The sequence below is a fragment of the Numenius arquata genome, chromosome 14, assembly GCF_964106895.1.
Source record: "Numenius arquata chromosome 14, bNumArq3.hap1.1, whole genome shotgun sequence".
In the NCBI taxonomy this organism is placed as follows: domain Eukaryota; kingdom Metazoa; phylum Chordata; class Aves; order Charadriiformes; family Scolopacidae; genus Numenius; species Numenius arquata.
Window position 1 is genome coordinate 18,568,715 of NC_133589.1, and position 19,289 is coordinate 18,588,003.

At 51.9% G+C, this 19,289-nt stretch overlaps 2 protein-coding genes across 2 annotated transcripts; both read left to right on the top strand.

The window, feature by feature from the left end:
- Window positions 1–1,681: 1,681 nt before the first annotated feature.
- On the top strand, window positions 1,682–8,193 carry AMDHD2 (amidohydrolase domain containing 2). Its single transcript, XM_074158583.1, has 11 exons — window positions 1,682–1,764; window positions 2,373–2,509; window positions 3,175–3,314; window positions 3,684–3,738; window positions 4,147–4,359; window positions 5,460–5,548; window positions 5,888–6,032; window positions 6,292–6,399; window positions 7,118–7,186; window positions 7,628–7,729; window positions 8,105–8,193. Exons 1-11 carry the CDS (start codon window positions 1,682–1,684, stop codon window positions 8,191–8,193), a joined length of 1,230 nt encoding a protein of 409 aa, XP_074014684.1.
- A 2,093-nt stretch (window positions 8,194–10,286) lies between these two features.
- Window positions 10,287–17,861, top strand: C14H8orf33 (chromosome 14 C8orf33 homolog). The gene is made up of 7 exons (XM_074158765.1): window positions 10,287–10,631; window positions 11,449–11,536; window positions 13,032–13,169; window positions 13,339–14,045; window positions 15,541–15,631; window positions 15,735–15,881; window positions 16,018–17,861. The coding sequence occupies exons 1-7, from the start codon at window positions 10,287–10,289 to the stop codon at window positions 16,212–16,214; spliced, it is 1,713 nt and encodes a 570-aa protein (XP_074014866.1). The 3' UTR covers window positions 16,215–17,861.
- The last annotated feature ends 1,428 nt before the right edge of the window (window positions 17,862–19,289 follow it).

Below are 19,289 nucleotides of genomic sequence, written 5' to 3' on the forward strand. Positions count from 1 at the left end.
GCTGTAGGGCACAGAACAAGCTTTCTGTCTTCTCTCTCAGGCTGCTGCTGACTTGTCCAATGACCTGAGGAGCCTGCCTACAGCAATGCTATGACCTTAGAAAGTAACATTTAAAAGAAGTAACGACTTACCTGTCCAGGTTGCAGTTAACTCTTTCCCTGTAGCTGAGACTGAGAAAGGAACAGTAAAGGGGTGTGTGTGTGTGTGTGTCCAGAAACCTTACTTTGCTTGAGCCAATAAACAGTTCCAGTTTGATTTTGTTGGTGAAATTATTACAGTGCCCAGCTAGATTTCCAGGCAGGTACATGCTGTGCGACACTTGTCTACCAGCTCTCAGGGGCAAGGCTCAGCTGGTCCTTTGTGACAGGTCCATCCAGCACACCTGGGTCTGTCCAAGGTTGCCATTCAAGAAGTAAATAATCATGAGTCAGATGAAGCAAGGCCTGTGCTGTTGTTTCCTTGCAGAGTGGATGTAGCCCGCTTGCCACTCATGGTACGGCATGTGCTGTCCCACGGCGAGCAGAGCAGTTCCTCCAGGTAGAATCACTCCCCAGAGGGCATCGAGTCCACTGCAGCCGATCAAGCCAAAGTTACTTATTCACAAAGAAGTTCTTAAGTGATGATGCTGGTGCGCTGGGACAGTCCAGTTTGGAGTCAGTGGACACATTGAAAAAAGATTCTGCCCCAAACATTTCTTGTCACAGCATAAAACAAGAGGTGAAATACCAGCATACACTGCTGCCAGCCCCCTTAGAGGCTCCAATAGGGAAAATTACTCATTTCTGCTTAGTGTGATTAAACCAGACCCAGAGGGTAAAAGCCCTGAGACATTTGCTGCGAGGAGAGAGGGTGGCAGAGCTGGGGTCTCACTTGGCCCGTTGGCAGCAAGCGAGACCTCAAGCCTGCAGAGAAAAGGTGGCCTGCCACCCTCCCTGGCTTCCCCGGCCAGAGCTGTCACCTCTCTGCAGCATCATCCCCACAGCCACCTCTGACACCATGCCAGTAACAATGCCAGCAGCCTGTGTGGACCGGGAGGAGACCGAGGCCCGAGAGGCAGCCAGGGCCAAGAACAGCAGCGGAAGGGAGGGCCTTCACCGCCGGCTCTCAAAGCAAGGCCGGGACCTGCCCGCCCCCCTCAGCCCAGAGGCCGGCCCGCCTCAAGATGGCGGCGCCCTCCCCATGATGGCGGCTCGGCGAGGGACGGTCACGTGAAGCGGGACGCGAAGGGAATCCCGGCGCGTCAGCTGAGCAGGATCACGTGACGGGGGAAAAAGCGGCGCTGCGCGGTAAGGCCGGCGCCCCCTCCTCTCCACGCCACGCCCCCTTCCACGCCCCCCGCGCCCCAGGCCACGCCCCTGCGCCCCCCGGCCACGCCTTCGGGTGTCCCGGTCCCCGCCGCCGCTTCGCGGTGGGGGGGGGGGGGGCTGCGCCGGGCCCGGCCCTCACCGGGGTCCGCGGCGGGGGCCTTTTCCTCACAGCGCCGGCCCGCAGCCCCGGGGAGGGGCGGGGCCGACCCACCGCCTGCCCCCGGGGCGGTGCTCCGGCCCCTCCGCCTCTCACGGCTCCCCGATCCCGCGGCAGCCGCCGCTCGCACCGGATCCTCGGCCTTGTCCCGCTCTGCCACCCCCGGTTCCCGGTCAGCGGGGAGTCCCCCGCTCCCGCCGCCTGCCGCAGCCCCGCCATGCCGTCCAACAAATCCGTCTCGGACGCGCCCATCGTCCAGTTCACCAACTGCCGCATCCTGAGGAGCCACCGGCTCCAGAGGTGAGGGCTGCGGGGGGTGCCGGGGCTGCTGCGGGGTGCTGGGCGTGCCGGGGAGTCCTGGGGGTTGCTCGGGGGTCCAGGGGTGCTGAGGGGTGCCCGGGGCTACCGGGGGTGCTGGGTCTGACGGCCGGGCTGCAGAGCTGACCCGGGACCTGAAGCACCCTGGGGAGTGTCCCCAGGTCCCCCAGCGAATCACCCGCCATCCCCCGCGCACCCACCGTCCCTTGTCCCTGCCACCCGATTTCTGATGGAGACGAGGTGTGCCCGGTGCGCGGCCCCGCTCTGCTCCCCTCTTCTTCCTTTGGCCTCCTCTGCCAGCCCCTGGGCCCCTTGGCCACTGCCAGCACATTTGAGGGGCAGCCCCTGAAAATCCCAATCCCATGAGTTTTGTAAAGCCAGAGGCTGGGCACAGAGGGGGCTGCCGGTGGTCCCGCTGCCGCACAAGCAGCTTTGTCCTCACAGAGGACATCGGAGAGCCCATGGCAGGGGCTGACAGTGGGGTCTGCTCTGCCTGAGGCCACCCCTGTCTCGAGGACCATGGCCACCTCTCCTGTCTGCTGCACTGCAGATGGCACAGGAGCTTGGGGTGTGTGTGGTTGTCCCTTCAGGGAGGACCTGTGGGTGCGAGAGGGGAAGATCCTCAACCCAGAGAAACTCTTCTTCGATGAGAAGGGCTCCGCCGACATCCAGGTGGACTGTAAGGACAGCATCGTTGCTCCAGGCTTCATCGACGTCCAGATCAACGGTACGGTGAAGCCATGTGTGCTCGCAGAGGGGTGGGGGGTCCCAGGTTTGTCCATCCCGGCCCTTCAAACCCTGCTGCACATGTACTGCCCATGACCAAGTGCCTTTCAGCTGCCTGAGGGAGATGTGACTCACCGAACTAACGATAAAGAACAATTTTGCCCATGATTGCTGCTGTCAAGTAATTGGTCCCCTTTGGCTGGGTGGAGTTTTCGGCTCTTAATCTCATTTTTATCAACATTTTATCCTGCCACTTTGCTGGCAGGATGCCCACCCTACCTTTTCCAGGATGCGAGGAGGACAGAGTGGGACTTTCTTTCCAAGGGAACGAACATTACCTGCTCTTTCCTGAAGATCAAGAGGGGCTTGTTCTGTGGTAGCTTATGTTGGAAGTCTGATCCTCTCTTTAATGGGGAATCCTCAGATTTTGCCCTGCATCAAAATAAAAAGTTGGTGCTTGAAAAACGCTGGGATGCTGTGTGGAAAAGCACTTCAGCGGGACTGCGTTGGTTGGATTTGTACTCACGGAGCCTTGCGAGTGTAGGACAGAAGTGCTGGCAGAGCCCTTTGCGTCTGGCCAGTGCCGGACACATGGAGTGGCTCACTCCGGTCACTCTTTTTGGGTGGGGAAGCTGCAGTTTCATCTCTGTTTTGTTGATGGTGCAGGAGGCTTTGGGGTGGACTTCTCCCTGGCTACAGATGACTTCAAATCGGGGATTGACCTGGTTAGTCAGAAAATCCTCTCCCATGGAGTGACCTCCTTCTGTCCCACCCTGGTGACCTCTCCTCCATCTGTGTACCACCAGGTAAGTGACTTTCTCCCTCTCATCCACAGGGTGACAAAGGGCTGAGGTTGGTACCAAGATATGAGAGGGCCATGACTGGGCCTGCAGAGACTAGGGTAGCTGCCTTGGTGGAAAAGCTGTGGGTGTGAGGAGATGGACTCTACCCCTGGATTTCTTGCCCTTAACCTTTAGACCGCTGAGACAGCGATGTCTCCCAGGTCAGCTCTGCACAGCAGGCTTGCAGCTGGCTTTTTCTCTGCGAGCTGTGTTTGGCTGATGGTCCCAAGTGGTCCAGCTACAAAGCTCTCTGTGGCCACAACCTTTGGGTTTGTTTTGGCAGGCTGGGGTGCCGTGTCTGGGGTCCCATGTCTGACAAACCCCTTTCTCTAGGTTCTGCCCCAGATCAGTATAAGAAATGGTGGAGCCCACGGAGCAGGTATCCTGGGTGAGTGGTTTTGTCCTCTCTGGTGCTGCTCTCGGCAGGCGATTATCTTGTTTGTGGTTAAGGAGCCACTGTAGGGACAGCACAAATGGGGGTGGAGCTGTCTTGACGGGAGGGATGCGCAGGAGGGCACAGACCCGCTTTCTCCCTCAGCCTGTCCGTGGCCTTTGCCATGGTCTCTGTCATCCCACACGCACCTCTCCAGTCCTTTTGCCCCCCCCAGGGTAACGGCAGTGGGGGCAGTTGACCTGGCCAGTCGCCAGCACTGCATCTTGCGCTGCAGTTACCCAAACCATGCATTTTGCTGCAGGAGAATGGCAAGAGCTTGACTGGAACAGGGTAGACACAGCGGGTTTCTCGGTCCTTGGTGGGGAGAAGAAGGGTCATGCCTTTGTGTTCCTGTTCGGGCAGGGGCCCATCTGGAAGGACCATTCATCAGCAAGGAGAAGAAAGGGGCACACCCAGAGCACTGCCTCTGCACCTTCGAGGCAGGTGCCTTCCAGGACCTGCTTGCCACCTACGGGTCCCTGGACTGTGTCCGGATAGTCACCCTGGCCCCAGAGATGAAGAGGAGCAGCGAGGTGATCCGGGAACTCACCAAACGGGGCATCTGTGTCTCACTTGGTAAGGGCCAGGCGCAGGAGTCCCCCTGTGCCACGTGGGCCAGGCAGCCCCTCTCTCGGGGCTGTAGCATCTCTAACAGTTTCTCTGTGCCACTGGGTGGGGTGGGATTCTCTTGGAGGTCTGGCCTAGATGGAGGTGACAGACCTGTCACAAACAGGGAATTCACTTGATGCTGAAAATCTGTTGCCCTTTGTACGGTGAGAGCCAAACTTGATATTGATTGAGGAGCCCCTGCAGTGGAACACAAGGTAGAATTTGGTGCTGTTCAAACACAGGAAAGAATAGTAATCTTGTTTGAATAAAGATGTAATTGAGGGTTGACGACGTGGAAAGGTTCAAATTCTGAAGTTCAACTGCTTTAGGCCTTATTTGACAGGTGAAACCATTTTCCAAAGGTTACTGTTGAGTTTTGATAACTCCCATTTTTCAACCGGAAGCACTGTAGGAAATCTCTCCTGGTCTTGCTGGCCACTGACTTAAAACTGGCTGCATTTTTCTTGTCCTCCATTTCACAAACTCTTCTTTGCCTCAGATCATTGAAGAAATCCTTTTTTTAAACAAAAAAGAGGGGGAGTTATTCAGGGTGAAATTAAACCTTAAGTGAGAAGGGTGTTCATACAGCAGAGCATCTCTCATCTCGCAGCCACGTAAAGAAAAGAACTACAGAAAGGTAAAGGTTGCCCACAGAGCATTAGAGCTGCTGTCTGAATTGGGGAAACCAGAATTTTCCTTCTGGGTAGTTTTATCCCCATACTCTTTATTGGCAATGTCCCACTGTCTCTACTCCCTTGACACCTCTCTATAAAGCCTTTCAGGCTGAGGGCAGCAGAAAGGCATGTCTTTGGACCTTAACCCAGCCTGAAGGGAGCAAGGCAGCATTTGTGATGGTTGTGTTGTGAACAGTGAACGTGTTCAGGTGAAACACCCCCTGCCAGAGTCCCCCACGGTCATGACCAGGCTCCTCTGTGCCGAGGATGACATCTCAGACCTCAGCCCGGAGTGGGGTGTTAGAGTCGAGTCCTAGGGACAGTGTCTTCACTCCCGTGGGGAAATAAATGGAGAGTTGGGCAGAAAAATCATGCACTGGTCTTTGTTCCCAGGTCACTCGGTGGCTAATCTGTCCCAGGCTGAGGAGGCTGTGCAGCATGGCGCAACCTTCATCACTCACCTCTTCAATGCCATGTTGCCGGTGAGTAGCTGAGGCCGCTTGCTCTGCACTGGTATTGCTCTTGGTGCTTTTTCTCCAGCTCCCCACAGATGCATGTTCTCCCCAGCTTGTTTCATACCAGGCCTTGCAATGAGGTTTCAGCACTGAACCTCTGGCTTCACCTTTCTACTGCCTGATCTAAAAGACTTGAGGCTGTAGCAGACTCTTGAAATTCAAGGAAATGCCCAGATTTGTCTGGATGGAGCACCCAGCTGCCAGGGACTGTTTGATAGAGATGGCAGCTGCGTCCTCTGGTGGGAAAGGTCTCAGCCCACCAGTCCTGGTGATGCTCCACAGCTTGTCCTCTCTCCCCTTGGGTAGTTTCACCATCGTGACCCTGGGATCGTGGGGCTACTGACGAGTGACAAGATTCCTGCTGGGAGGAGGGTCTTCTACGGCATGATCTCTGATGGCATCCACACCAACCCTGCTGCCCTGCGCATTGCCCACCGAGCCCACCCTAAAGGTGAGCCACGCCAGGCCCACACCGTGTCACCAGCCATCCTGAGCACTGTGCCATCTCCCACAGAAGCGCTATGACGTGCTGCCTTGGCTGCCTGAAAGAGGTCACAGCCATGTCTGCTGACCCACCAGCCCTCTTGCTTTGGTCAGATGTGGCTAGAGACATCTTGGCCCCTCTCTGGGAGGGCCAGTGTGGCGCAGTGCTCAGGGCTGCAGCGAGATCAGCTGGAAAGCTCACACAGTCCTTTCCTTGCATTCCTCAGGCCTGGTGCTGGTGACGGATGCGATCGCCGGCATGGGGCTGGCACCAGGCCGGCACACGCTGGGGCAGCAGGTGGTGGAGATCGATGGGCTGAACACCTACATTGCAGGTAAGTGCCCCTTGCTAAAGAGCTAGGGACACTGCTGCCACTCGTGCCCGTTCTGGAGACCTCAGCACACCTTGCTGTGCCAGTCAGTTGTGCCACCAGTTGGTTTTGGTGCCTGATCAGTTAATGGCTCTGTGGTGACTTGGCCCTGGGGAGAATGAGGCACCTCATGAAGAGGGAGATTGCCCCATCTTGGTGGAGTGAGGAGGAATATGTTCATTTTTAGTTGTCCACACCTTTGAACACCTTGTTGCCCAGTGTCACGGATGCCAGAGGTTTCAGCAGGGTCAGAAAGGACAGAGAAATCCCACAGATATTTCTTGTCCCTTCTCTTTACTTAGCACTACCACTTCTTGCTAAGTTCCCTGAGCTGCAAGCAGTTGGAGACTGGGAAGGTATTTCTGAGAAAGATTGCTCCATTCTCAGGTCCTTTCCTGTCTCTGGCAGCAGGTCGCTGCTGTGTAAGCTGGTTTCACCCAGTCCAGCTGGTCTTATGGTGGAGCTGTGGGGTGACATCTCAGTCATCTCCCTGCACTGCCTGCACAGGCTCTCTCTTGCCTTGGTCTGTCATTTGGCAGCAATGGCTGCAGGCCCTTCAACTTGCTTCTCGTGCAGCCCAGGATTTCTGACCCTTCTGGTCATGTCAGTACTTTCCCACCACCTCACTTCTCCTTGCTATGAGTTGTGGGACCTGCTCGGTGCCATCCTGTTTTTCTTCCAGGCACAAAGACCCTGAGTGGCAGCGTAGCAACCATGGACACATGTGTGCGACACTTCCAAGAAGCCACAGGTAAGTGAGCCTTGTCCACAAGCTGTTGTTCCCTATGTTGACACGGGAAGAGGTCTTACTCTTGGCAGCTGTATCCATTCCACCAGGGAACATTCCCTCTCGCCCAAGACACGATGGGAAGGGCTGGGATCAGCAGCACTGGCCTCAGATGAACACCTTTTTGAAGGGAGTTTTCATTTTAACCCATAGCACTAATGCAAGGTGAACTCTCCCGCTCCGTTCTCACAAAGGTGAATGATTTTCCCCTCCCCAGGTGTTCAGGCCTCTTCTTCCCACTGTCTCCTGTAGGGATGTTTCCCCTCCCCAGCTCCATCCAGCTGTGGTGAGGGTGTTTCAGCATGGGTCCCTGCCAGGCTCACAGTTGCCTTAGCCAGGGGGTTTTGGGCGCTCTGGCAAGGGGGCTGTTTGCTGCCCTAATGTCTCCCCCCTTCTCTGTCCAAGGGTGCTCAGTAGAGACCGCATTGGAGGCAGCGTCTCTACATCCTGCCCAGCTCCTGGGGATCGAACACAAAAAGGGGACGCTAAATTACGACTCCGATGCAGGTACTGGTATGGGGACAGCAGGTACTGGTATGGGGACAACAGTGTGAGGGTTCCCAGGTGTTGGAGCAAAGCAGGGGCTGCTGCAAACGCACCTTCATCCCCTGCTTCAGTAGGAGCTGCAGGGAGACTCGCTCTGCCTGGGATTTGCTCTGGGCTTTTGCTCCAGTGTTTTTTCCTTTGGATGCTGGTGGTGTTTTGTGAGCCCTTTGGAGAGACCCCCACATCTCAGCCAGGCATGGAGCAGAGCCCCATAGCAAGGATGGCACTGCACTGCCGTTCTCCTGGCGTTCCTGGGGTGGGGAGAAGCTCTTCCCAGCCAGCTCCAACTGCTCCATTTCTCTGACAGCTGCTTCCTTTCTCTCTTGTCTGATGCAGATTTCCTGATGCTGAATGATGGTCTGTATGTGCAAGCCACCTACATCGCAGGCGAGGAAGTCTGGAGACAGGATGCATTCGGCATGTGACGCTGGGCTGTCCTGGTGCCCTCCGAGGCTCCCTGGCGCAGTGGTTAGCAGCTTTGGTAGCCACTCCCCTTCTCTTTTATTTTTTAATTCCTTCCTGCAACTCCCTTAAAGGAGCCTCATACCAAAGAGCTGCGTTTTCCAGCGCAACTGCTGCTTCCAGTTACAGCCACGCCTGCAACAAATTTGTTGGTGCTCAATTGGTGGAGTGGGGAAAGCAGGCAGATCTGTGTTGGATCATCAGTCCCAGAAACAACCTGAAGGATCACACAGCTCTCCTGCATGGAGTCCCCAGACAGAGGTGCTCCTGTTGCCATCTCACAGCGGTGTGAAGCTGTCCCAGCCTTTGCACTGTTTTATACAGCACACACTAACCTGCCCCATGCCCGAGGCAGGCTCAAGCCATTTCCATTCCTCTGCCTGCTCTTCGCCTCACTCCCGGGCAGCCGTGGCTGGTTAAACATCGGCTTCCACCAGCTCAGCTTGCAGCTCTTCACCTTAAAAGGTTCCTGTTGTGTCAGCAGCAGTGGAGGATCACGTTCTGATTTCCCGGCAGTCCCTCCGTCATGTGTCCTCGGAGCAAGGCTGTCACCACTCGCCGACTCGGTGCCATTGTGGGGCTGTGAAGCCATGTGGGCTGAATCCTCAGGGCAGAGATCAAACCCAGGAAAAACGAGGCATTGCTGGTCCTTTGTGCCTTTTCCCTGCATGGGCGTTGAGTCCACAGCACATGGTTTCGGCCGGACAGCCTCCTGCCACAGAAAGCAATGTTCCTCTTAACTGCTGTGTGCCCAGCTGCACCTCGTAGAGCATCGTCTGATAGGTTTGTGCGTTCCTCAGGCCACACTCAGAAGCTTTTGCTTTCTGGGATGCACCCAGACTGGTGGTGACGGGCTCACAAGCCCTCGGTCCAGCTCAGGGATGGAGGGAGAGGGGAACTGCAGTGAGATTCTGGCCATTCAGGGCAGTTGCTGATAGCTCATTATTCATGTGCTCATTATTATCTTCTCCAATACTTGACTGTCAGCTCTTTTCCTGACACTTGGACACTTCTATGCGAAGACTGATGCTGATTTCAAACCTGCCGCGGTCAGAAAAGCCTTGCCGTTAAGTCTCAACCTCCGATAAGCCTCAAACCAATTTGATGGGGTCTGTAGTGAGGGGAGGGCTTAGACAAGGGGTAAGTCTTAGCAAGGGCGGAGGTTGTAAGGCAAGACAAAAATCTGGTTGAGATTGGCAGAAGTGTACCAATTTTTCCCATACTTTTTTATAACCTTTAACAGCAACATTTAGAAGTGCTTTCCTAGTGCTTCAGAGCCCTGCTGGAATAACTGGCAGCCTTGGAGAATTTCTAACATCAACTGCCAATGTCAGCAGAAACTGTAACCTCCACGATTTGAAGTGTTTGAAAGAGACATCAAATACTGCGCTGTGAGACATGACGTGCCACAGCATTACAAATCTCAACGGGGGCACTTTTGACTGCTGTTGGGGAAAAAAAAAAATCCAAGGGGAAAAAAATGCATATGAAACAAGGTGTCTAACTTTTTTATTATTATTATTTAAAAAAAATAAATAATCAAAAGGAAATCTGAAATAGAGATGGAATTAGGAAATACCTGTGTGTGTGCGTATGACCCTCACTGCCCACCGGGAAGCCACCGTGCCCTGCCCAGGGCGTTGTGCGGTGGCACCCGCGCCCCGGCCCGGGATGGGGGACGCCGGTGTCCCCGGCGGGGACAGGGCAGCTCTGGGCGCTCCCGAAGGCGCCGCCGAGTTTGGTGCTAGGGAGGGCGGACGGCTCGAGTGCCGGTGTCCCGCCGGCGGGGACGCGGCCCGGCAGCTCCCCGGGGGCTCGGTGCGGGCAGCCGGCGGGGGGACAAACGCCCCGCCAAGGTGGGAGCCTGGCTCCCCTGATAACCCGGCTTCGGAGGCAGCTTTGTGCTTTCACCCGGCGCTCCCGGCGAGGGCAGGCCCCGGAGGGCCGGGGCGGACGGCGCTGGTGCCGCTGGCCTCCCCGGGCCTTCCCCTGCCGTTGCCCCGGGCCTTCCCCTGCCGTTGCCCCGGGCCGAGCGGAGGGGCCGCTCCGGCGGCCCATGGCGGCCAGTGACGAGCCCCTCGCCGCCGGTGCTCCCCGGCAGGTCCGCGCCGGGCCGAGGCAGGCCCCGCTGTTCCCTCAGCAGCGGGCGGAACGGAGGCGCGGGGCCCAGGCGGCGGGCGGAGGGGCGGCGGGCGGACTGGGCGGGGAAGGCCTTCCTCCGGCGCACGGCGGCCGGGCCCTTCCCGCCTGTACTCCGCGGCTCGGCCCTCGCCTCCGGCCCGGTCCCGGCGGCCGAGGGGCGGCGGAGCTGCTGCCCGGGGGGGGGGGCCGCACGCTGTTCCGCGACCGGGGGCCCGATTTCTTCCCCGTGGCGGCGCGGAGCCTGCCCGGCATGGAGCGGGTAAGAGCTCGGCTCGGCCCCTCACTGGGACTCCCTTCTCCCCCGGCCCGGTGCCCTCCGCCGGGCCAGGCTCTCCTCTGGGCCCCAGCGGTGCCCCGCTCTCCGGGGGTTTTCGGTGAAGGGCCTCCCCGGCTCTCCTGCCTGCCTTTCCCCACTCCTCCTCCTCACCTCCTCACTCTGCTAAAGCAGGATTTTTCTCACTTCCAAACGTGTTATAACGACTGAGTTGTTTGCAGGCAGACTCCTAAGCCTTGCTTTCCAGCTGCTTAGCAGCAGGTAGGCTGGGAAAGACACAGCAGAGGTAGTCTTAAGGACTTATATTTAGCGTAAAGATAAATTCTGTGTATTGCCAGAGCTGTGCTGGAGGGAACTTTCCTGCTGTGGAGACGTGCCACAGAATAAGCTTCAGGAAAGATGATAAATCTTCCTTTTGGGGCCTTTAAAATGGGAGGAGGAGAAAAAAACTGAAAACCCAATCTGTGGGAAGTCCTGGCTTGCTGGGAGAGTGTGGCTTAGCGCTGGTAAGAGTTTATTGTCTCTAATTTTTGTAATGAAAAGGGCTCATTTGGTGCACTCCACATAGGGAATATTGCAGGGCCTGTGTCCCACCCTGTGCTATGTCAGTTTATGGTATAAATGGAGCTTTTACACAACGTGATTCAAGCATAAAGCCAGAAAAGGGGTTTATAACCCACCAGTCTGATCTCCCATGTAAGATGGGAGAGGACTTCAGAAAACTCAGGTTTGGAATCAGTTTTGCAGGTGAGAGATTTGTGCTTCTTTTAAACATTGTGCCTTCCCCCATCCCGTGTCCAAGGCTCCCCCAGACACATTCCAGGATGAGCTGGAGTGGTGCATTTTGCAGCTGGAGGCAAATCTTCACCTCAACCCAACCCCAAAACAAGGTACGTCGCCTCTTTCGCGGTCTGCAGCCATATTTCAACCTCAGATGTTACTTAGCAGACCTGGACATTTTTCTGTTTCTTCTCTCCCATCTGTTTCCTTTTCTTGTGTTATATGAGATTTCTTCTCAAAACAAAACAGCATAAAGAATTGAACTTTGAAGAACTATCTGTCTGGAAGCAGCTTTATCTTTCATTCCTGTTTTCTCTATTCTTTCTCAAGTTTTACCATCTAACAGCTTGTTTGGTTCTGCTACAGCTTTGCTTTTGCTTTCCAGCCTTAAGGAAATACTGTGTCAGTGTGTCTGACCCTTAAATGCCAGTACGTTTATTTTTGTGGAGCTTGTTCCTCGCTGTTGTTGTTCCAAGGAGAAATTATATGAAAGATAAAATTGTATACAGTACATTTCAGAAGCTCACAGTGTGATTTAGTCAGTCTAACTTGTCAATATATGAGGATGTATGTCCTGCTCCTTCTGATGGCTAGTACCTGGCTGCAGTGGTGCCAGGCATGAGATTCTCAGCTTAAAATAACTCCCAAGTGAGCGAGGGGAGAGGTTCCCCTGAAGCTTTTTTGAGCTCTTTGTTTGCGACAGCTCTTACTCGCGAGCAGGCCTTGAATGTGGCCAGCTAAACCCCTTGAAGTAGGGGGAATGTGTGCTCAGCACCCTGACACCCAGATGCTGTAAAGATACATCCCACTTTTTTGGGTGGGTGCAGCCCCACTGCAGCATTTCTGCCTCGCGCTTGCCGCTACTCTGTTCTTGGCATGGGACTCTGGCTGTTGGGTCTGCAAGATAGAGCTCATTTGGAGAGTCCCAGAGAGATGCACTGCAGCCAAGAGAGATGGGTGTCTGCCCATTCCAAAATACTCATCTAGTACATCAAGCTTTTTTTTGTGGCTTGAAATGTGTGAGACAAACGCTGGAAGACTGAATATCTGGAGTTCCCAAACTGAGGTCTTTGGGGTTCGCTGTCACAGAGGAACAACCATGCTTTTTAGAGAATTTGCTCTGACAGAAAGAACTGGGATTACTGCTGTGCTCAGGCTGGTTTGTAGGAGAGTCTGGCAAGAGTCCTGCTTTTCAGGGTGTGCACGCTACTCAGACTCATTCCAGTTTCCCAAAGAAGAGACACCAAGCTCCTGGATTTGCCTCTTGCTTTGGGAGAAGGATTTTAAGCCCTGTGTAGCTTCTATTACTACCATTAGTAGTGCAGTTATGCAGCATAAGATTCTTATCGTATATAATAAGCAATCAAAGTCTATTTATTATTTTTTTTCCTTTAAGAAACATTTTCAGAAGCTGAAAAGAAGTATTGCAGCTTCTAGAGGCATTTGGAATTTCCTTTCAATTGAATGCCAGTTATGGGTTAGTCAGAGGTGGTACGAACACAGAACACACTCAGAGGAGACCCAGTCATCAGCACCCCACCATGTAGTTTGTGAGCCCCACCATAACCTGTTTCTTGTCTCTCTTGGTCTTTTTCTTGAGTGCAGCAGAGGAGACACAGCACATTCTCAAGGTGCTGTGCTCCCGTGAGGCTCCTTTTGTGAAGAAGCAACAAGTGATGAACCACTTGTTTGGTGATTATCGTCTCCAGATGGCTGAGGATCAGAAGAGCATAGAGAAAGCAGGTGGGCTGGCACTGTCCCTTCAGGGGATGGTGATATTTGGTTCTTTTCTGAATATTTCTTACGTTGCGGCTTTTGATTGGATCACCTCTCTGTGGCAGTGCCCTACAGAAGTGGCATCCCCGTAGCAGGAAACGGACATATTGACAGAAACAGTATTTATCTTTTCTAGCCGTGAAAGTACAGCAAAGCGATGGGCAGGCTCCAGATGGTGTGGTATATGGGAAACAATCTGACCAAATCTCCGAGTCAAAGCTGAAGGGGTTCATGTCATCTGACAACAGCTTCCGCTTCGATTTTAAACTTTCTGAGGTTGACCCAGAAGCAACAGGCGCATCTTCAGAAGCAGTCCCTGGTGTCAGTGGTGCTGAGCAAATTCAGACCAACTCCACTGAGCATGAGAACTGGAACGGAGCCTTGAGTTTTGCTGCCTCTGGACAAGAACCCAACTTTGCGTTCAACTTTGCCATCCCAGATGAAGACAGTCCTCTTGTTCCATCTGTTCCCGCAAGCCAACATACAGAGCACACAGCAGATCATGAAGTGCTGGGTGATTCACTGCCGGCTGAACCAGCAGCTCTGCCACAGGTTTCAGCCTTGCAGAAACCTGACTTGACTCCAACTGCAGGTAGTGCACCCAAAGAGGACAGCAGCCATGTCACATTAACAATCCCCCAGCCAGAGACTGCTCCTGGAGATGACACGGTGACAGAGAAATCAACAGCAGATGGAGCTGCCCAGAAGAAGAAAAAGAAGAAGAAACAAAAAAAATCTGTCAGTAAAGAGGAGACAGCAGAAACTGACATCAACAGGAAGGCAAAGGCAGAAGCTCATGGATGTCAGAATAAAGATAATTACCACCAGGATGAGACCTCTCAGGTATTTAAATATTGATGGGATCCCGTAATTTATAAACCCTTGAGCAAAAGAGAAACTTCATCTCTTTGTGTAGTTTAATGGTTGGTATACTGGCTTGAGATGGAGGCTGAAAGACAAGGGTTTCTTACAGCAGCTGTTCTCTTTGTCCGCTAGGCAGTTGAGCAATCCAGCTAGTGGAGAGGAAGTTAATGGTCCTTCATTGTCTGCTTCAGACTCGTGCTGAAACATTTAACGTTTAGATTTGTGACGGCTAATCTCAGGAAGCTGGGTGCCACGTATTCTTAAAAAAATAAAAAATGCAGGTAACTCTCCTCAGTCAATGCCAAGCTGGTATCTGTGTGTGCTGAACCAGGCCCTGTACCCCTGGTTTCCACGTTACCAGGTGGGTGAACTGCTCACATAATGCCAATAGCAAAGCTGAGGTGCAGAGCTGCCACCTGGTGTAGCCACAGCCGTGGCAGGGTGTGGTGCAAAGATTAAGGTGCTTCCGAGAAGGTTCGCGCTGTAAGGCATGGCCCAGAAGTTGACTGAGTTGCAAGTTGTGTGTAAACACACCATTAAGGCACACCTTGAGGTTTTCTAATGTCCTGCTAAGGTCCAGGTCTTAATTTTTATTTTTCATTTCAGCACTGGTGTAGTTATTATTAACAAACAGCACCAGCTGAACAATACTGAAGTACAAAATTGCAAAAAATCTGCTTTCATTAGTACTGTACACGGCAGTCGCACTGAGTGTTCCGCTGCCTCTTGAAGCATTCCATCCAAAGTGCTGTTTCACCAACAACCCTACCAATAAACACTGCTGAGTAAGAGAAAGGCAGAAAGACTGAAGGTGATGTAATGCCCTTCCAGTCCATTGGAAGAAGAGTGTTGTAAGGAAGAGGAGGAGACAGCACAAGGGCTTTTGTGTTTACATATCAGTTAAGAATTGCTTCAGCCCTGGGTGCAGCCCTGTTTCCCTCTCCCTTCCAATGCGCAGTTGCTCAATGGGACTTGGCTTCTTCCATCTTCACAGGCTTCAGCTTCCATCTCATCACACGTTTCTGGCTGAGCAAGCAGGAGTCGAGACACCAAGACTCAGCTTCTGATTTTGTCTGTTGTTTGCTTTTTGATTTTGGACAGGTTTGGGGGTAGGGTTTTTTCTTGTTAATGTTTATTCCTCCCGTCCGTGAGTTGATTTGACAGCTTTTTTTTTTTTCAGAGGAAAGGCCCTGGAGAGCTTTCCAGAAAACAGTGTCATCTGAATGGCTGCCAAATGTTAAATGCATCAAATAGAGGCAGTGAGGTGCAGCTAAACATTTGTCCAGTGCTTTAAGGTTATCCAGTGAAAAACACTATAAGGAAAATGTCAAGAAGTCTATAAACTGATCACTAGAACATGAAATTTGGAATAGTCCTGACTTTATGCAGATACCTTTTTTTCCTATGTAATAACTGCTGCTCTGATTTTCAAATGACTTCTTCCCTCCTGCTCGCTCTGCTCTATGTTGCATAGCAGCCAGATGAACAGCTGTGGAAAGAGGTGGACTGGTGTGTGGAACAGCTGGAACTTGGCCTGAAGACACAGAAATCCACTCCAAAGCAGGGTGAGCCTTCAAGTAACCCCTGTGGGAAGGGTTGGCAGCATGCAGGGGCAGACCCAGTGGGGAGTCTTAAACCGTACGTTGTTTCTCCTTTGCACTGCTCCAGCTGAGGAGGCTCGCCGTGCGATCAAGACACTGTGCAGTGACAAGGCTCCACTGGTGAAGAAACGTCAGCTCATGAGAGCCATGTTTGGGGACTACAGGAAGAAGATGGAGGAGGAGTGGCGCAAAGAGCTGAAGCTCATGGAAATAGGTAGGAGAACTTTGCATGGTGAGGAAAGAGAAGAAGAAAGGGCTTAGCTCCTGCTCTCCATATTGCTCTGCAGAGTGGGACCTCACTATATGAGGTGACTAAACATCTCTTACTGCTCTTTTCTCCCCTCTTTAAGCTGTGAAATCTGCCAAGGTGGTGGAATTGAAGGGAAACATCCGCAACAAGAACTTCCAGTTCATCCGGAAGAGCTCAGCAGCTTCCAGGAAAAGCCAAAGTTCAGGAGGATCTCCTTCAGAGTCACCCAGGACACTTAACACAGACTCATTCAAATTTGCAACTTCCCAAGAAGAGTTTTGCTTTAATTTCTTCTAGGAAAGTCTTTTAGACTAAAACTGTGGCTAAAAACTGTGCCAAATCTGCTGTAAACTTAAGAATGGTGAAAGGATGCTGTGTAGTAGAAAATGTTATGGAAGAATCTCCCTGTATTTCCTAAAGAAAGGATCCTCTTTCAGAGTGCCTTATCTAGAAGTTTAAAACAGATCTGCCCACTATGCATGTGACCCCAAGCCTCAGCCTCCACACTGCTCCTCTGTCCTCATGGTGTAGAAAGGCATCTTTCCAAAGATCAGCACAGAGTCTGGAAGTATCTATTTTTCTTCCTATAGAACTGACATTAACAAAAAATCTGTCTTTTATACTGGGAGATTTTCCTGTTCACTTATTGCTTTTAAATAGAGCAGACCTTTTATAGCAGATGAGGCAGTGATGCCTACAGAAGGGAATGGTTTGTGACGAAGATCCAGGTTCTATGAAGGTCCAGCAGTGTATCCATTAACTCTGATGGATAGTGGAATGCTTCCATTCCATGTGAGTCTGTGCGAATGCAGCGTCTGGTACCCAGAAAGGACTGGGCAGCGTATGTCACGTCTGCCATCTAGAGAGTGCGAGCTCAGGATCCTGGAGGAGAATGGGCGAGAGTCATCCTTGCTCATTCATCCCTTTAATTGGCAGGTGTAGACTTAGAAGAGAACTGTAAATGCTGATTTAATCTAGCCTAGGGATATAAGGACAGTTGTTTTCAGACAGGGAAACACTTTTGTTGCTAAAGCCAGGTTCTAGTCAGCTAGGAAGGATGTACAATCAGTTCTTAAAAAAAGAAGTTTACCTTATAAGTAGCCCCTTTACAACCACCAGTGACTCTGAGGATAAATTGGCTGCGTTCCAGACCTTGGATGGCAGTGAAATCAACTGAGAGCCCAAAGACTCTCTCGCATTTAATTTGTATTAAATTTTTCCTTTCTGAACAGTTAAATGTGTGTCTCCAGCAGTTTGATGCTGCATCAGTCACTGAGCCCATCTCCTGTGTTCATGCAGAAAATCTTCCCCACGAAGCCTAAAAAAGCTGAAGGAACACGAGTCCTTTAAAAGGAAACGTGATATCAGGTGTCCCTGGGGTGCAGCACTTTCCTTCCTTTTTATAGTCCAATCAGTCATCCTGTATGAGAAGTGAGAAATGGGAGTGTAGGCAGATTCCAGGGTGTACTGAGAGCAGCCGAGAGATGGTGGGAAACATTTGCTGGGAAAGACTTGAAAAAAACTTATGTTGGCTACAGAAAAATTTATTACTAAGCTCTGATGCAATCAGTTGCATCTGCAAGGATATTTTTTTTGTTGTTTTAAATGTTTTAAAGAATGCCTGTCTAGGCATAAGGAGAAAGTGAACTGGGTAACATACCTGCTGAGGAGAAATACGCAGACTAAATCTTCTAGAAATCAGTAGGTTAAAACTGGAAATGAATAGGTTAGCAGATCATTATTTTCCTTGCTGGGGAGCACTGCTGTTACTTTGACTGTGTGGAACAACACTATACAGTACTTTGGGGATTTCCAGGATTTTATACTAAACATACAAAAGCTATGTCATTGTCAAACTTTTAGTGTTTTCGTGCCGTTTACTAAGATTAAAGAGCATCCTCTACATGACCTTGGAAATACAGCTGCTTTCTTACCTACCTGGTTATGCAGTGTGTGTCTGGGAAATCGTTATTTTTTTTTCCTTCTCTTGTTTCAGGTAAAGCTGGAGTTGATAAAATGTTACAAAATCCTGTGCTGTGGCAGGCTACAGGAGTATTCTGGGAAGAATTCGTGCCTGATTGCCTCGTGCTTATACTGTTTGTTAGGCATTGACAATTAGAATGAAGATACCAGTGAGATGGACACTTGGTGTAACCTAATCCAGTTGGTTTATCTCCAAAGAGGGCGGAGAAAATTGCATTCTAATACGTGAACGGCTCCTGTGGTTTTTCAGAGACCTTCCCAGAATGCTGACCTGCAAAGCCAGCCGGTGCTCCTTCTGCTGGCTTCGGTATGGGAGGACTCAGAAGGCAAATGATCATCGATGTGACACTTCATAGCCCTGAGTGTCCCCTTGACCTGTGGACCTTAGTGCCAGACCCACAACCGGCTGGGTCAGTTCCACCAGTCGCTGGGTCGTCTTGGACAAGGCTTTTTGCCTTTCCGTGCCCACTCCCTGTTCTCACAGTCGAGGTGATGCCTCCTGCATTTTTGACAGACGTGCCCAAGTTATTTCATTAACAATTGCTTCCTGAAGAGGCAGCTCTATGGTATTTTGCATCTGAAATTATAGCAGTCTTCTCTCTTAAGCTTGACATTGTTTGAAGCATCTCTGCTCCGCTGTCATTTGTTCAGAAGGAAACAAGCAATGTTGCTACAAGTTCGGAAACGCTATCACTGCTCCGTCGGTCCCTTCCCCTTTATAGGAGCCACAGTGCAGGCTTAATGACTTTTTATTATTATCATTATTATTATATTTTTCTCCTTTTAGCATTTTTTCTTTAGGATTTCAGTGCTGTTTAGGGTTTCAGTGACATCTCTTATTACAGCAGTGTCAGATTTGGGTCAGGGCTTTGCTCTCCCAGTTACTGTAATACAAGTGGCTGGAGGGACGGTCTGTGCCCGAAGGCACTGATGGTGTACAGCGGTGGGGGAGAAAGGAGATGTTCTCATCTGCGTGGAGTTCTCTTGTTCCGGTGTTCTTGCATTAAGGAAACGTAGCTCAGTTTTGGTCAAAAACTGAGCTCAGAATGACCTGCCTGTCTCTGCGTCCTCCCCTCGCTTTGTGCCCTGCTCTGAGATGGGTGCAGAAGGGGTGACTGGATTTGCGGTGCCCTATCTCTTTGGTGACTGTCCACCAAACTGCTTCAAGATCTTCTGTGGTTGTGACCTCAGGAATGAGTTACAGACACAGCAAAAAGGGAGTGCGAAGTACAACAGTGCCTCTAGAGCAAAACTTGCCTAACAGCATTTGTCTTGAAAAAGTAAAAGCTGAGGATCAACTTCTAAAGTGCGTAACAGGATGAAGGAACACTGTAATCTTTCTCAGACCATTCGCTGTAGCAAAGCAGAGGAAAGGTCTCACTTTTGGGA

Coding starts and splice junctions, on each gene's coding strand:
- AMDHD2 (XM_074158583.1), top strand. CDS start 1,682: ATGCCGTCCAACAAATCCGTCTCGGACGCGCCCATCGTCCAGTTCACC. Junction 5,549..5,887: donor TCTTCAATGCCATGTTGCCG/GTGAGTAGCTGA, acceptor CCCCTTGGGTAG/TTTCACCATCGTGACCCTGG. Junction 6,400..7,117: donor GCTGAACACCTACATTGCAG/GTAAGTGCCCCT, acceptor TTTTTCTTCCAG/GCACAAAGACCCTGAGTGGC.
- C14H8orf33 (XM_074158765.1), top strand. CDS start 10,287: ATGGCGGCCAGTGACGAGCCCCTCGCCGCCGGTGCTCCCCGGCAGGTC. Junction 10,632..11,448: donor GCCTGCCCGGCATGGAGCGG/GTAAGAGCTCGG, acceptor CCCGTGTCCAAG/GCTCCCCCAGACACATTCCA. Junction 14,046..15,540: donor ACCAGGATGAGACCTCTCAG/GTATTTAAATAT, acceptor TATGTTGCATAG/CAGCCAGATGAACAGCTGTG.